This window comes from Geotrypetes seraphini, chromosome 9 (assembly GCF_902459505.1).
Source record: "Geotrypetes seraphini chromosome 9, aGeoSer1.1, whole genome shotgun sequence".
Classification (NCBI taxonomy): Eukaryota; Metazoa; Chordata; class Amphibia; order Gymnophiona; family Dermophiidae; genus Geotrypetes; species Geotrypetes seraphini.
This window is the reverse complement of record NC_047092.1, coordinates 164,953,432-164,971,603: the sequence shown is the minus strand read 5'-3', so window position 1 is coordinate 164,971,603 and position 18,172 is coordinate 164,953,432. Positions and strand designations below refer to the sequence as shown.

The window sequence follows — 18,172 nt, the reverse complement described above, 5'->3', positions numbered from 1 at the left end:
GTGCTTCGGCCTATCACAGCCTCCGGAAGCGCGTTCCATGTATCCACCACTCTCTGGGTGAAAAAGAACTTCTTAGCGTTTGTTCTAAACCTGCCCCTTTCATCTTCTCCGAGTGCCCCCTTGTACTTGTGGTCCCCCATAATTTGAAAAATCTGTCCCTGTCTACTTTTTCTATGCCCTTCATGATCTTGAAGGTTTCTATCATGTCTCCTCTAAGTCTCCGCTTCTCCAGGGAGAACAGCCCCAGCTCTTTCAGCCTGTCAGGATATGAGAGGTTTTCCATACCCTTTATTAGCTTTGTTGCTCTTCTCTGGACTCCCTCCAGCACTGCAATGTCCTTCTTGAGGTACGGCGACCAGTACTGGACACAGTATTCCAGATGCGGGCGCACCATATCACGATACAGTGGCAGGATGACTTCCTTCGTCCTGGTCGTGATACCTTTCTTAATGATGCCCAACATTTTGTTTGCTTTCCTTGAGGCTGTGGCGCACTGCGCCGACGCCTTCAATGTTGTGTCTACCATCACTCCCAGATCTCTTTCCAGGTTACTTACCCCTAGCGGTGATCCCCCCATTTTGTAAGTGAACATCGGGTTCTTTTTCCCTACATGCATGACCTTGCATTTCCCTATGTTGAAGCTCATCTGCCACTTTTTGGCCCATTCTTCCAGCGTTGTCAGATCCTTTTGGAGATCTTCGCAGTCTTCCGTGGTTTTGACCCTGCTGTATAGCTTGGTGTCATCCGCAAATTTAATGACCTCACATTTTGTTCCTGCCTCCAGATCGTTAATAAATATATTGAACAGGAGCGGTCCCAGCACCGATCCCTGCGGAACTCCGCTCGTGACCCATTGCCAGTCTGAGTAATGGCCCTTTACTCCAACCCTCTGTTTCTTGTCTGCCAGCCAGTTTTTGATCCATCGGTGGACCTCCCCTTGCACCCCGTGGTTCCATAGCTTCTTAAGAAGAGGTGTTTCTTCAACATTTTCTTAAAACTACTCAAAGATGAACGAGCAAGTGGATTGTTTTTATTCACTTACACACAAGTTACAACAGATGGTGAAAGTGGTCCCACTTCACGTCTAAGCACCTTTGGGCACGTCGGATCATGTTGGCTGATACTGCTTCCACCTCTTCGACGGCGATTCTGCGGATAGTGTTCGTGATGTTTTCCTTGAGTTCATCTAGCGTAGATGGATTGTTGGCGTAAACTAAACTAAATTGTAAGTTTGTATACCTCATCATCTCCATAAAGATGGAGCTCGGCATGGTTTCTGCTTTAAATTTCCCCACAGATAAAAATCGCATGTGGACACCTAGCACCAATTTTCTGGTTGTGAAGTGGTGTTTCGTGAGTTAAGTGGGGATTTTCAGAGGACCTGTACCTCATGTTCTGGGAATTTATGTGACCTGATAAATTAAACTAAGGGCTCCTTTTACGAAGGTGCACTAGCGGTTTTAGCGCACGCGCGCTAGACGCTAATGCCTCCATTGAGCTGGTGTTAGTATTTTCCATGTAGCGCAGGGTTAGCGCGCAGGGCATTGTAGCGCGCACTAAAAATGCTAGCGCACCTTCATGAAAGGAGCCCTGAAGTACAGCGATGGTTCCAAATGTCCATCAGCAATCCTAGTCAACAACCATATACTGTAATTTACGCGTTTAGCTTTGTCGGGCTCTTTCAGTTTCTACACATATGTTATTCGGTACAGTTTGAGGTTCAATGATTTCAGCACTCACCGACATGTCGTTTGTGATATACCAACTAGCTGAGAGAATCTTTGAGTTGATTTTCGGGGGCTAATTGCAATCCATTGCTGAATGTCACGGACGACTTTGGACGTCCGGACTGATGGAGGCCTTGATTTCATCATGTTTGTGACGGAGCCAGTTTGATGCCATTTCCAAACCAGACTCTGAATACAATGTTTAGCTGGTGAGTTTGTTCCTGGGTACTTGTCGGCTTCTTGCGTTTCCTTAATTGATCCGCTTTGCACATAGCCTTCCACAATCACTATTCACCGTTCCAGGGAGAAGACCAACTTTCTGGCAACGGTATTAGAGGCGGGTTACTTTTCCATGGTCCACCCTGTACTTACTGCTCACACCAGCGTCGGCTCCCTTCTGATGTCACTTTCTGGTCACGGGACCAGGATGTGATGTCAGAAGGGATCCAACGCCAGTGCAAGCAGGCGGTGCAAGATACTGTTTGCACTGATGAACCTTGCGAGAGGTATGCGGGGGCGGGGGGGGCGCAAGTGGGGCAGAACTGGGGGGTGCCCAAGCAGCGGGGAAGAGTGGAGAGTGTCAAAGCAGTGGGGAGGTTGTAGAGAAGAGTTGGGGGGCACACAGTACAGCGACGCTGGGTGCCACCTCCCTAAGCTCCAACCTACCTTGCTACTCCACTGGTAGCAGGATATCTAGTTCACTGTCTGGTTGAGGTAAGACAACTTTTTTCCTGTCCAAAATTCTCCAGATACTTTAAGTTATCCAGAGAGTTGACTAAATATTCCTGCTATCCAGATAAGTTCTAGAATAGTCCATGCTATGTCCTGACACAACGTGTAATTAAACTCTGGAATTTGCTGCCGGAGAATGTGGAGAAATCAGTTAGCTTAGTGGGGTTTCAAAAAGTCTTAGATAATTTCCCAAAAGAGAAGTCCACAGGCCATTATTGAGATGAACTTGGAGAAATCCACTGCTTATTCCTAGGATAAGCAGCATAAAATCTGTTTTACTACTTGGGACCTGGGTTGGCCACTGTTGGAAACAGGATACTGGGCTTGATGGACCTTCGGTCTGTCCCAGTACGGCAATTCTTATGTTCTTATCCACATAAAGCCATATTCTATATATGTTGCCTAAAAAATTAATGCCAACTAGAACAATTCTACAAGGTGTGAACACCTTCTATAGAATCGCACTTAGCGCCAGTGTATGATGCATAACTTAGTTTCAGGCATTTAGGCCTGCTAAAACCAGGCCTAAATCATTCTATATCAGTACACCTAAGTTTTAGGAAGGTCCACAATCTGCCTATGACCTGCCCCTGGCAACATTCTGAGATGGATAACCTGGACATACAGATGGATCAACTGAACATACTGGCCTCAAATGTGTATGCTGGGCACTACAGACCTATATTTTCCCATAGCCAGGCCCAGCCTGTACCTTTCTGTCTGTGAACACATGTATCCTTTGCAATGCTAACCCAGCTGACCTCTGCTACAAAGTTTTTGTCTCCATTCCCTGCTGGGAGGATATTTCTCCAAGGTTCTGCTGAACTGTTATCAGTGCTGTATGACTTCATATGCCAGGCACCCTGGAAAGCCATAAAACATTTATAATGAGCAAGGATCCCTGCAGGACGATGTGGGTGTAGCGAGATGAGAGAACTTGGTACCCTCTGAACCGAGTTATGGGAACCAAGCAGCTGAATTGTAAAACCACTAATTAGCATCTGCAAAGTGATAAGGATCTCAGAGCTGGAAGAAGAAAGTTCATGAAGAATTCTCTGTTTCTGGACTGCTCGGGCTCCTCTCGTGGGGGGGGAGTGAGAGAGGCGTGGACTGAGAGGAGGAATAGTTAGGTATACATTTTTTGTACCAATAGGGGGGTCACATGACCAGAATTCGGGGATGTACTTTTTGGAACAAAGGAAGAATTTCTCTGTATAAAAAACATGTGCATCACAGATAGGGCCAGAGAGATTCACTTACTTATGCTACGGGGAACTGCTAGCCCCCTGCTAAGCGTTTAGGTGCAAGTTCTTCTCTCCATTGCATATTCTGAACTGACAATACATTTTTCTGCTATGCCTTTGCTGCTGTACTTTTGTAAGTTTTTATACTAACAATAAACAAATATTGTCTGTTTTGGAAGATACAATGCCATCTCGTAGTTATTCCAATGAGGTAAACAAAGCAGCCTTTACTTCAGTTCCCTTTCCATATTTGCACATTGCAGCTGGCACATACTTTTTAGAGAATCATTCTTTCTGAGTTGCACACCCAATTTTGTGCGACCTATATACAGTATAGTCCGGGGGATTGTGCATGTTGCTGTAGAAAGGGCTATCAATAAATGTTCAAAAAGTATATCAGGATCAATATAAGATTTTAATAACTTGTGATAAGTTCAAAAAGGACACCTCAGCCCCACCACTCCACCGCATGTAATATTTTCTATAGCGGGAAGCAAATTGTGGTGCTTCATCATTGGCTGTCACTTTTTGTTTTTGCACTGTTGTTTTTTGTTATTTTATATATATATATATATATGTGTATTTTCTTTTAAATCTCAATAATTTAAAGAAATAAATATTTCCTTAACACTAAACATTCTCAGTGTCATAGTGTATAGTTTAAAAGTAAGTAGTACTTATCTCAGCCAACACCTAGGGAGTCTGACCCGACATGTTTCACACAACCAAGTGTTTTATCAAGGGTCTCCCTGTGAAATATAAAGCAAAGGGTGTCATATATACTTAAATGTCACCCCTCCCCTATCTAAAACTTATTAGAAAATTACATATTCGCATTTATTTACCCTTACACTCACCAAAGCTGCCGCTGTCATCCGACTCCATATCTAAGTGAGAAAAGATGGCGGCGGCGGCCCTGATCCAGAGTTTAAATCCTCCCTCTCAAACAACTATAGTAAACGCCCCCTGCAGTTCATTGGTCCAAAAATAGGTTACATCAGGGAACCCCATTCTAATTCGCTGTTAAGGCCATGAGGCTCAACTGTGTCAAGTGAAAAAATAAGCCTTTGCTCGTTTTCATTAAGCTTAACCTGGTCACATCCCCCATCCCACCCTGTCACTTTCTTTATGACACGCCATCTCAAGTCCGCAATAGTATGTCCCACTCTCAGCCAATGGTCTACTAAGGGGACTTGCAACGTGCTATTAACTATGCAGGATTTATGTTCTGTTAACCGTATTTTGATTTTCCTACTCGTTCGACCCACGTATATGAGGTCACATGGACAAAGAATAATGTAAATCACCCCCTGGGTGTTACAATCAGTAACATGTTTGGATTTTAAAGTGATTGATCTACCCGGAACCTTCCAAAGGTCCCCCTGAATGGTGGAGGGGCACCACTGGCACCGTCCACATGCCCCATGGTGTCCCCCCATCACCCCCTCATCGGGGCGAATACCATACCTTTGGAAGTTGCATTTTTGACCTAGCGTGCTCCCCCGGGTATATGCAATCCTAGGGAACAGTTCTAAAGGTTTATGATGTTGTACAATAAACCAATATTTTTTAAACATGTTTACCATCGCCTTAGTTGCTCGTGAAAAGGGCAAAACACATGTGAGTTGGTCATCCTCACTTTTAATATGGGATGGTTCCTGTAGGAGTAATTCCCTCTGTGCATATTTTCCCCTAATGTAAGCCTGTTTAATAGCTCTTTCTGGATAGCCTCTCGCCCGAAGGCGGTCCTTTAGTTTTTTTGCCTGTGTTCTATACTCCCCCAAAGAGGAACAGACTCTACGTATGCGTAAGAATTGTCCTATAGGTAAGTTAAACCGTAGTTTAAACGGATGAAAACTATCGAAATGCAGTATAGTGTTACGGGTGACTGGCTTCCTATAGAGGGTGGTATTAATATTACCCCCCCGTACTTGAACAGTAATATCTAGAAAATCAATATCTGTCTGGTGGCATGTCATGGTAAATTTTATGTTTGGATCCACTGAATTCAAAAATTCCACAAAGGAATCTAAATCCTGTTTTGTACTATCCCAAATAAAAAAGATATCATCTAAGAATCTGCCCCAAAATACAATATAGGAATACCATGGAGATGTATACACCCAAGACTCTTCAAATCTTGCCATATATAGGGCAGCTACAGAGGGGGCCAAGGTGGCACCCATCGCCACCCCCTGTATTTGTTGAAAAAAATGTTGGTGATGTTGGAAATAGTTCCTTTTAATTACCCAAAAGGCTAGCTGCATCAAGAATTCAGTGGACATTTGGTGGGTATCCCTTCTCTGGAGTGACTCACTTATGACCTGGAGAGCGTCATCCTGAGGAATTTGTGTGTATAACGAGACCACGTCCAGAGTCACCAGCCATTTGTCATTCATATCCAGTTGTAACCTGTCCAGATTTCTTAAGAAATGGGAAGAGTCTCTGATGTATGATTTAATTTTTGGGACTTCCTCCCTAAGGAAGAAATCGACTACCTTTGACAAAGGTTCCAAAATAGAGGATCGGGTGTTGACGATAGGTCTACCCGGAGGACTCGTGAGAGTCTTGGGGACAAATGAAATTTTAGGGACTTTTGGATTCTTTTCAAACATAAAGTTGTATTCTCTCATAGTAATCGTGCCCCTTTCACGATGTTCATTCAAGAATTGTAATATTTCTTCCCCTAATGCTGTAGTGGGATCCTCTTGGAGAAGGCTATAAGCCTGTGTGTTTGCTAGTTGGCGTGCTGCTTCCGTGTTGTAATCTTCCCTATTAAGTATAACCGTGGCCCCTCCTTTATCAGCTTTAGTGATGATGATATCTTTGTTCTCCAGGAGTTCCTGGAAACCATTTTTCTGTCCTTTAGTTGTATTGTAGGGGCCTATATTCTGCCAACATCTCTGAAGGTCTTTAAGTTCCTTAATGATCAACTCCTTGAAGGTAAAAATAAGAGGATCCATAGGCCCCGGGGAATCCAAGAGGACCTAACCTTACACACAGTAATAGAATTTCTGTTAGTTGATGTCTGAGGTGTCTGTTCTTCTTCCACTAGTTGAAGTTCCTCCTTCATGTTGTCATGAAAAAGACCTTCAATTGCATCTTCCTCACAAAGGCATATAATGCCACATGAAGTTTAAAAAAATCAGGGGGATGAGACATTACAAACCCTAGACCTTTCTCCAAAATCTCCTTTTGTGGATTGGTGAGGCACAAAGATGATAAATTAATCACTGACGAGAGATCGTCGTCCGAGTTTTTTGCGTTGTTTGCTGGGCATTGCCCCTTGTACGTTGATATCTTGTCCGTCCCCGTCCACGAGAGTCCGTATTGGTAGGCTTCCCTGGTTTCTCAGCATTTGTTTCAATAGAGCCTTCACTGGTGGTATCGGACTCCCCAGATGAACTGTCAAATGATACTTTTTTCTTCTGTAAAGCAGTAGAAGTTTTTCTTTGCCATGAGTATACCAGATCCTGTAGGTAGTCCCTTTGATCCCTTTTCCATTTCTTAATTTTATTAATCCTAATCTCATCTCTGAACTTTTTCATTGATGTTTTCAAATCTTGCAGTTTCTGATCAAAATCACTGGTGTCCTGCCGTTGTTGAAGTTCATTTTTGATGTTGCTAACCTTAACACACAATTCTTTTTCTGTACTCTCAGTAGTCTCTACCAAGAGAATCATAAGGTCTCTTGAACATTTATTCAATATCGCTGTCCATCGGTCTGTAAAAGACTTTTCAGTTGAAATCATTTTAGGTTCTTTTAAAATGCGCAGACCCCTAGGGATCATTGCATTTTTTAGATATTGCACTAGTGTGCTACAATGTAGTTCAGCTCTAATGGCTCTTTTCATTGTGTTCTCTAATTCGAGCCAAGAAGATTCTGCAGGAGGCAATTCTTCATCGTCCAGTAGAGCAGGTCTTGATGATAATACTTTTTTAAACTGCTCCTCTGTATATCCTTCAAACTGTGTCTGATCTTGTGCCATACTAATTTCCACTTAAAGCTCGCTTAAACAATGGCAATGTGGTTTAAGTGAATGTTTTATCCAGTCCAAAAGCACTATCAATAAATGTTCAAAAAGTATGTCTGGATCAATATAAGATTTTAATAACTTGAGATAAGTTCAAAAAGGACACCTCAGCCCCACCACTCGTGATAAGTTGTGATAACTTTTTAATAAAAGATTTTAATAAATGTTCAATGTTATACTTAATAGGGAAGATTACAACACGGAAGCAGCACGCCAACTAGCAAACACACAGGCTTATAGCCTTCTCCAAGAGGATCCCACTACAGCATTAGGGGAAGAAATATTACAATTCTTGAATGAACATCGTGAAAGGGGCACGATTACTATGAGAGAATACAACTTTATGTTTGAAAAGAATCCAAAAGTCCCTAAAATTTCATTTGTCCCCAAGACTCTCACGAGTCCTCCGGGTAGACCTATCGTCAACACCCGATCCTCTATTTTGGAACCTTTGTCAAAGGTAGTCGATTTCTTCCTTAGGGAGGAAGTCCCAAAAATTAAATCATACATCAGAGACTCTTCCCATTTCTTAAGAAATCTGGACAGGTTACAACTGGATATGAATGACAAATGGCTGGTGACTCTGGACGTGGTCTCGTTATACACACAAATTCCTCAGGATGACGCTCTCCAGGTCATAAGTGAGTCACTCCAGAGAAGGGATACCCACCAAATGTCCACTGAATTCTTGATGCAGCTAGCCTTTTGGGTAATTAAAAGGAACTATTTCCAACATCACCAACATTTTTTTCAACAAATACAGGGGGTGGCGATGGGTGCCACCTTGGCCCCCTCTGTAGCTGCCCTATATATGGCAAGATTTGAAGAGTCTTGGGTGTATACATCTCCATGGTATTCCTATATTGTATTTTGGGGCAGATTCTTAGATGATATCTTTTTTATTTGGGATAGTACAAAACAGGATTTAGATTCCTTTGTGGAATTTTTGAATTCAGTGGATCCAAACATAAAATTTACCATGACATGCCACCAGACAGATATTGATTTTCTAGATATTACTGTTCAAGTACGGGGGGGTAATATTAATACCACCCTCTATAGGAAGCCAGTCACCCGTAACACTATACTGCATTTCGATAGTTTTCATCCGTTTAAACTACGGTTTAACTTACCTATAGGACAATTCTTACGCATACGTAGAGTCTGTTCCTCTTTGGGGGAGTATAGAACACAGGCAAAAAAACTAACGGACCGCCTTCGTGCGAGAGGCTATCCAGAAAGAGCTATTAAACAGGCTTACATTAGGGGAAAATATGCACAGAGGGAATTACTCCTACAGGAACCATCCCATATTAAAAGTGAGGATGACCAACTCACATGTGTTTTGCCTTTTTCACGAGCAACTAAGGCGATGGTAAACATGTTTTAAAAATATTGGTTTATTGTACAACCTCATAAACCTTTAGAACTGTTCCCTAGGATTGCATATACCCGGGGGAGCACGCTAGGTCAAAAATGCAACTTCCAAAGGTATGGTATTCGCCCCGATGAGGGGGTGATGGGGGGACACCATGGGGCATGTGGACGGTGCCAGTGGTGCCCCTCCACCATCCAGGGGGACCTTTGGAAGGTTCCGGGTAGACCAATCACTTTAAAATCCAAACATGTTACTGATTGTAACACCCAGGGGGTGATTTACATTATTCTTTGTCCATGTGACCTCATATACGTGGGTCGAACGAGTAGGAAAATCAAAATACGGTTAACAGAACATAAATCCTGCATAGTTAATAGCACGTTGCAGGCCCCCTTAGTAGACCATTGGCTGAGGGTGGGACATACTATTGCGGACTTGAGATGGCGTGTCATAAAGAAAGTGACAGAGTGGGATGGGGGATGTGACCAGGTTAAGCTTAATGAAAACGAGCAAAGGCTTATTTTTTCACTTGACACAGTTGAGCCTCATGGCCTGAACAGCGAATTAGAATGGGGTTCCCTGATGTAACCTATTTTTGGACCAATGAACTGCAGGGGGCGTTTACTATAGTTGTTTGAGAGGGAGGATTTAAACTCTGGATCAGGGCCGCCGCCGCCATCTTTTCTCACTTAGATATGGAGTCGGATGACAGCGGCAGCTTTGGTGAGTGTAAGGGTAAATAAATGCGAATATGTAATTTTCTAATAAGTTTTAGATAGGGGAGGGGTGACATTTAAGTATATATGACACCCTTTGCTTTATATTTCACAGGGAGACCCTTGATAAAACACTTGGTTGTGTGAAACATGTCGGGTCAGACTCCCTAGGTGTTGGCTGAGATAAGTACTACTTACTTTTAAACTATACACTATGACACTGAGAATGTTTAGTGTTAAGGAAATATTTATTTCTTTAAATTATTGAGATTGGGTCAGACTCCCTAGGTGTTGGCTGAGATAAGTACTACTTACTTTTAAACTATACACTATGACTCTGAGAATGTTTAGTGTTAAGGAAATATTTATTTCTTTAAATTATTGAGATTTAAAAGAAAATACACATATATATATATAAAAAATAACAAAAAACAACAGTGCAAAAACAAAAAGTGACAGCCAATGATGAAGCACCACAATTTGCTTCCCGCTATAGAAAATATTACATGCGGTGGAATGGTGGGGCTGAGGTGTCCTTTTTGAACTTATCACAAGTTATTAAAATCTTATATTGATCCAGACATACTTTTTGAACATTTATTGATAGTGCTTTTGGACTGGATAAAACATTCACTTAAACCACATTGCCATTGTTTAAGCGAGCTGTAGAAAGGGCAGCATTTAAAAAGTGAGGAGCCAGATGCCGTGCTGAGTGAGGGAAATAAAAAATGACAAGTCTCGATAAAACAGATTACCAGCTTCTCAGTGGTGACAGCTTCCTACATTGCTCTTGTCTTTAGGTCACAGTAACTTTAAAACAATGCCATAGGCTAGAACACTCAATAACCTTCAAAAACTGAGATGGAAAATGACTTTCTGTGTGTTCTACTCCCAAGCTAAATGAACACAAAAGATCAATTGTTGAACTAAAATAGGGTTTTTATACAGGGCTGGTGCAAGGTTGTATTAATCAGCATAAGGGAACCTTTATCTTTGGACATCCCCTCTCCCCTAATTTACTTTCATGTTCCTAGGCCCCTTTTCCTGAGTTTTTGCTAATTAGACTCAACGATCATGATCATCCCAAAACATCTCTCCCAAAGTGATCCTCTAAAAATGCATATTCCAAACACCATATTTTCAGCTCTATATTTTGCCTCAGTTGTTAGCGATTTCCAAAAGTTATTTATCCCAATAAATGGGTTATTTGAAATGTGTCAGTTCTCCCTGTAAGTAGAAGTACATGTTGATAATTGTAATGAAGGCCTATTGTTGTTTGACCGCAATTGCTTTTTGCCCCCCACCAAAAACATGCTGCCCTAGGCAATCATTTTGTCTGCCTAGTAGTTACACCTGCCCCATCGAACCCCAACATTCCACCCAAACTCCAGCACCCCTGAACCTATGACACCCCCTGAGCCTGTTGCATGCCACCCTGACACCCCCAGACCCCGTTGCACTCTACTTCAATACCCTTCAAACCCATAAATATGCATGTGATAGATTTGCATCTCAAGGAGGCAGTGCATGCAAATCTATCTCATACTTATTCATTGTGGATATCCTGAAAACCTGACCTGGCTCTGGCTCTCAAGGACCGGAATTGCCTTCCCCTGGTCTAAACCAGTGGTTCCCAACCCTGTCCTGGAGGAACACCAGGCCAATTGGGTTTTCAGGCTAGCCCTAATGAATATGCATGAAGCAAATTTGCATGCCTATCACTTCCATCATATGCAAATCTCTCTCATGCATATTCATTAGGGCTAGCCTGAAAACCCGATTGGCCTGGTGTTCCTCCAGGACAGGGTTGGGAATCACTGGTCTAAACCAGTCGCTTACCTCTCTAACCTTTTTTTTTAACGGGCACAGATGCTGAGCATGTTACACATGCACAATATCTGCCCCATTAGAAAAATAGCACCCTTCCCCCGCCGATGACGGCCCTCCTGATGAACTGACATCTGGAACTGACCCCCCCCCCTCCGCAGCAGGCAATCAGGGCCTTCGGCCCCTCCCCTTACATCACATGATACACTGAGGAGGGAAGGCCCGCCATTTTGGATCGGTGGGCAATGAAGGTGGAAGGATTATGCTTCCCTCTTGTGTCCACCTGAAAAGGTATGGGGGGGGGGGTTGGTGGAGTAGAGCATGTGTACCCATTAAAAAAAAGGTTTCCTGCCCCGAACAGCTGAGTGGCAGGGGGCTGCTTTCAGGGCTTCCCCTGCATCTCAGCTATTTGGGCTTTTCCTACCAGCTCTGCGAGATTACGATGAACCTCCGTGTGAATCATTTGCATGCAAACCTTTTAGTACATCAATAGCTCTTTTTGAATCAGCCAAAAAATCAGATTGGAGAGAGCCACACGGCCTTTCCGATCCTCTTTACTGCATCTAGGCCCAAGTGCTAACTTAAGCTGGTTTCTGTACATTTAAATGTTTTGATTATTATGAGCCTGATCATCCGCATTTTCTTTCTAGCCGAGCATTGGACTACAACTGAGATTACAATGAGCAGTGTCATGTTCCTAAAGCTAAACCAGAAAGGAAATGTGGGAATTCTCTGCATTAATTTCAGGTTTCTCTGCATTAATGTATGGTTTCCTGTACTATCTATGGTCATTGGGTTTTCTCTTTCCTCAAGGTGGTTTCATCAGTTTCAACGGCTCATGGCGTGTGCAGGGTATCCTCGCCATGTCTCGTTCGCTGGGTGACTATCCTCTGAAGAACCTCAATGTTGTCATCTCTGACCCAGACATCTTGACCTTTGACCTGGACAAACTGCAGCCCGAGTTCATGATCTTGGCATCGGATGGCTTGTGGGATGCCTTCAGCAACGAAGAGGCGGTCAGATTCATCAAAGAGCGCTTGGATGAGCCCCACTTTGGAGCGAAAAGCATCGTTTTGCAGTCCTTTTACAGAGGCTGCCCCGACAATATAACCGTCATGGTGGTGAAGTTCCGGAATAGCAGCAAAACGGAACAATAAAGTGATGAGGTCATCGTGTGGCGGTGACACGTGAACTTCAAACAAACTGCCTCGTTTTAACATAGTAGGAGACCGTAGCAACCCTCATTAAGGTTGTACTCAATACTAAAGAGAAAAAACTCTTGGACTGATCTTTAGTCCATAATCTTTTTTTTTTTAATCTTTATTAAGTTTTCAAGGCTATTATAAAGTGCATAAAATTGTACATATATTAATAATCAGAATCAGCACTTACAGTCCATCAGTAACAATACAAAATGAATTACCCCCCCCTCCTATCCAGTGCATTCAATCAAGTACTAAAACAAAGGAGATAATCCCCCTTCCCCGGATGTGTGTATAATCTAGAGCAGTGGTTCTCAACCCTGTCCTGGAAGACCACCAGGCCAATCGGGTTTTCAGGCTAGCCCTAATGAATATGCATGAGAGATATTTGCATATAATGAAACTGACAGGCATGCAAATCTGCTCCATGCATATTCATTAGGGCTAGCCTGAAAACCCGATTGGCCTGGTGGTCCTCCAAGACAGGGTTGGGAACCACTGATCTAGAGGAAATTAAGATAAAAGACTACTATAACGAAGTAACAAAAGTCATCAATGGACCCCAAACTAATCCGAATAACTTATTATGTCCCAACATGTCAGCGTTCATTTTTTCATACTTGTAGCATAAACATACATTCGCCCACCAAAAGGTAAAACTAAGGCGATCCCAATTTTTCCAATTGCGAGTTACCATTTGCATGGCAATCCCGGTCATGATCAGGAAAAGCCGGCATTTATAATAATAATAATAATAACAGCTTATATACCACAATACCGTGAAGTTCTAAGCGGTTTACAAAGATTAAGCAAAGGTACAAATTGATTGACTTTAAGAGGGGAGGAAGAAAGAGGGTTAATTTATACCTATCCAATGGGGGTTTAATATGCAAAAGTGTCCCACAGATAACTACATCATAGGTTAATGGAATCGATGAATCCAATATGGTATTAATATGTCCCCATATCGACTTCCAAAAATATAAGATCTCTACTTAAGCAGATGATATCTTGCTTCATTTGAGAAATCCTGAATCTACCATCCCGCATTTACTGAAATTGATTGAAAAATTTGGTAAATTCTCTTTAATCCATAATCTATAATTAGCAAATGGGTGAAGGTAGATACAGGTTTTTCAGTGGTTAGTAAACTGCACCCACCAACTTCTCTGCTAGTTATTTTCCTCCCCCCCCCCCCCCCCCACTAAGAATGCATTACGTGTAGTGTGACCTGCAGGCCACCCTACTGGGGACTTCATAGGTAGCCTTTAACAAAGAGGGGAAGTTTGTTTTCTACTGCATCAAGGGTAGTCTAGCAAGGACTTCGTTCTGAATGCCACCAGCACGCACATCTGTCTGTACAGTTTTAAGTTATAATCTTGTTTTCCCCTGTTTTTTTTTTTCGTATAATCTGTAGCATACATACAGGGCAGGATTGACCCCCTTGGTAGGCCCTAGACCAACAATCATGTTGGGTCCCGCATTGTAAAACTCTTTCAAATGGGGGCCTGCTTGGTTCTGACTGCAGGTGAGAAGTAACAGATGACAGCACTGCTAACAGCCAGAAGAAAACGCACAGACCTCTGTAAACAGCACCGGCTTCAGTTATTTAAAAGGGCATCTCCCAAACATTTGGGCTTTAGGTGCATGCCTGATTTGCCTATGCCTTAATCTTTTCGTGCTCGCAGATTTGGTTTGCGCTTTTTAATTAATGGATCTTTTTTCCAAGAGGGAAAAAGTATTAGCCACCAATTGGTCTGAATTAATCGTCCCTTCCTGCTGCTTTGATGGCAGTGTTGCACCTCCTTTTAACTGTCGACAGACTGGGACTCCTGTGGCAAAAAAGTCTTTGAACTTTTTTATGTTATGAATGTGAACACTGGACAATATTACTGGAGAGTTAACTGCTGTGTTGCTTTGCATCAACCTGTTTTATCCAAGCTTAGGGTTACCAGACATCCGGGAAAACATAGACACATCCTTTTTTTTAGATGACTGCCAGGTGTCCAGTTGGATTTTCCAAAACCTGGCAGTTGGAACAGGTTTTGGAAAGTCCCCAGCTCCAGCCGCAGCTGGAGGGCCTCTGCGCATACGTGGATGATGTCACATGCATCCGTGCATGCTCATAGGCTTTCTGGATGCGGCCCGGAGGTTAGGAATGAAGAGACAAGGCTTTGTGGGGGCAGAGCTAGAGGCAGAATGGGGCGGGGCCATGCATCTAGGATTTTACTTCACAAAATATGGTAACTCTATCCAAGCTCGTCCATAGGGCCAGCCTTCATTGTGCCCTACGATGCTTTTTCCTACATAAATGGCAGAAACCCTCAGTGCAACCCTAACTGCCAAGCTTCATCACCAAAAACAAAGGACAAACAGTGGGGTGGATAGTTTTATTTGCTTCTGTACAGTTGGAAGTGCTGTAACATAGTATTCAAGCAGGTGGTACACCTTTCCTTCTTCTAGAACAGGGGTAGGCAATTCCGGTCCTCGAGAGCCACAGGCAGGTCAGGTTTTCAGGATATCCACAATAAATATGCATGAGTTGGATTTGCATCTCAAGGAGGCAGTGCATGCAAATCCATCTCATATACAGTATTTTCATTGTGGATATCCTGAAAACCTGACCTGCCTATGGCTCTTGAGAACCGGAATTACCTACCCCTGGTCCATACAAAAATAAGAATAACCATACCTGGTCAGACCAATGGTCCATCTTCTAGCAGCAAGAACTTCACAGGTGAAAACAACCAAAGGATTCACTGTGTAGGCACAGAGACCACTATTTATATGTATTACATTTGTAAAGTGTGAGATGTTTGTGTGCAAACAGCAAGCTGAAATCAGTTCCTGCTACCTAGAAGCATTTGATGGCACCTTTGAGGTTTAATTAAACTACATTTATCAGAGAAAAACTGCGGTGCATTTCTGAGATTGTTACACTGACGCAGACAAACCTGTTCAATAGTGAACAGCTAAACTGCACGTTCAGATTTATCATTTTATTTAGAAATACTTCCATTTCCATTAGACCCAGCCATTCGGGTTTGGTTTTCAAGATATTCCTAATGAATACACATGAGGCGGATTTGCACGCCAGTCACCTCTTATATGCAAATTCACCTCATGCATATTCATTAGGGATATCTTGAAAACCAGTTAAGTTGTCAAGATATCCCTAATGAATATGCATGAGGCAGATTTGCATATAATAGAGGTAACAGGCATGCAAATCTGCCTCATGCATATTCATTGGGGATATCTTGAAAACCTGACTGGCTGGGGGTGTCCCCCAGGACAGGTTTAAAAACCACTGCATTAGAATATAGTGCATGGCACTGCAGCTGATCTTCCATCGCATGGGAACCAGCGATGACATAACTTCTAGCAACCACAGTCGACCTCACCCACAACAATCATGCTGCAATTAGATTTAATTGACATCAGATATTGTCAGCCTAACTCAGGGGGTCAGGTGCTAGTACAGCTGAAATATTACTCTGGGCTTAGGGTTGCCAACTGGATCCAGATTTGCCCAAGGTTGATCCAGTCCTGGGTTTAGTCCATTGCATGCAGGGACTTCTTGTGGCTCTGAATTCTCCATTGCACTCCCTAAAGAAAAGCAAAACTACAAGTCCCTGCATGCAATGAGGTAAACCCAATACTGAATCAACTGTGTAGGGCAAATCTGGAAACAGCTGGCAACCTTATCTGTGCTATTTCATACAATATTGCACAAACACCCTCTAACTTAAAATATAACTTTTGCTTGTTTGATTTTACTGTGAATCATTCTTCAGGCTCTAAAGCTTATAAAACATGAGGAAGGTCACTGTCAAGGATTAATGAAAGTGGTTTTGAACTAAGGGGGTGGTGAGAGGTAAAGTCCCTCCTCCCTGCCCCACTGAAGCAGTTGGTAGCTGAGAAGGAGCGGGGAATTACGTGTACCCCCCCCCCCTTTCTAGTAGGCAAGACCCAACAAGGTGAGTCACCTGCCTCACCACTGCTGAAGAAGAGAGAAGACAGATAGGAGGAGCAAGAAAAACACTCTACATTTATATCTATTATATTTCAGTGGATACAATTAATCCAACCATCTTAACTATTTAATAAAGCAAAGGCTGAACTGTGAGGTTGGCCTTAGAGCCTGTGACAGGGGAACTTAATGTGATAAATACTGTACAAAGAACCAGTGTACTATTAATCTAAGTAAGTGTCCCCCAAGTTGGTGCTAGAGCACCCCCGTGCTAGTCAGGTTTTCAGGATATCTACACTGAATATGCATGAGAGAGATGTACATATGATGGAGGCAATATATGCAAATCAATTTCATGCATATTCATTGTGGATATCCTGAACACCTGACTGTCAAGGTAGTTCGCCAGGACTGACTTGGAAAGCACTGGTCTAATGTAGTGGAATTCACTCCCAGTCCTGTAGGGCTGCCCACAGGTCAGGTTTTCAGGATATCCCTAGTAGCCAATCATGAGAAAAATTTGCATATAATGGAAGTACTAGGCTTGTAACCCTCTTACATATTCATTAGGGATATCCTGAAAATCGCGACGAGAGGCATGTCCTGTAGGCAATAAGCGGGCATCAGCGCCTTTCCTTCTCTCCGGCCCTCTTCCCTGCTTGCACCTCCACTGGCGTCTCAGGGCCCGTCTGGAGGTTTCAGCGAGGGAACTGTCAATAGATTTTGAGAGGAGGATCTTAATGTACGAGATAAAGTGTGTGGTATGAGAAGCTTATCAATGAAACTGGGAGCACTTGTAATTTGAACTTTAAACGTTATGAGCGCTATTTTATAGGTAATTCGCTGTGCGACTGGTAACCAGTGGGCCCTTTTCAGAAGAGGGGTGGCATGATCAAATTTCCTGGAGTTAGTGATAAACATAATGGGATTTTGAATTATTTGCAGGTGCCGGAGTTCTTTCTGTGAAATGCCCTTGTATAAGGAATTATAGTAGTCTAGTTTTGATATTATAAGGGAGTGGACCAAGATATTAAGGGATGTGAGGTCAAGGCAGCTTGCCAAGGAACGGATCATTCGTAATTTAAAGAAGCAGATTTTGATCACAGCACTGAGTAAGATTGTTCTAGTCTGGCCATTCCAGAACAATCTGGAAACCAGAATCAGTGCCCCAGGACTCCTTCTAGAACAGGGGTGTCAAAGTCCTTCCTCGAAGGCCGCAATCCAGTCAGGTTTTCAGGATTTCCCCAATGAATATCATGATATCTATTTTCATGCACTGCTTTCATTGAATGCTAATAGATCTCATGCATATTCATTGGGGAAATCCTGAAAACCCAAC

General features: G+C 42.8%; 1 protein-coding gene across 1 annotated transcript in view; it reads left to right on the top strand.

Annotated features, from left to right (window-relative positions):
- Nucleotides 1-14,060, top strand: part of PPM1L (protein phosphatase, Mg2+/Mn2+ dependent 1L) — a 224,409-nt gene extending 210,349 nt beyond the window's left edge. The window contains exon 4 of the mRNA XM_033958278.1: nucleotides 12,472-14,060. Coding sequence (XP_033814169.1) covers nucleotides 12,472-12,815 — 344 coding nt within the window. The 3' untranslated portion in view covers nucleotides 12,816-14,060. The remainder of the gene's footprint in view (nucleotides 1-12,471) is intronic.
- Nucleotides 14,061-18,172: the final 4,112 nt, after the last annotated feature.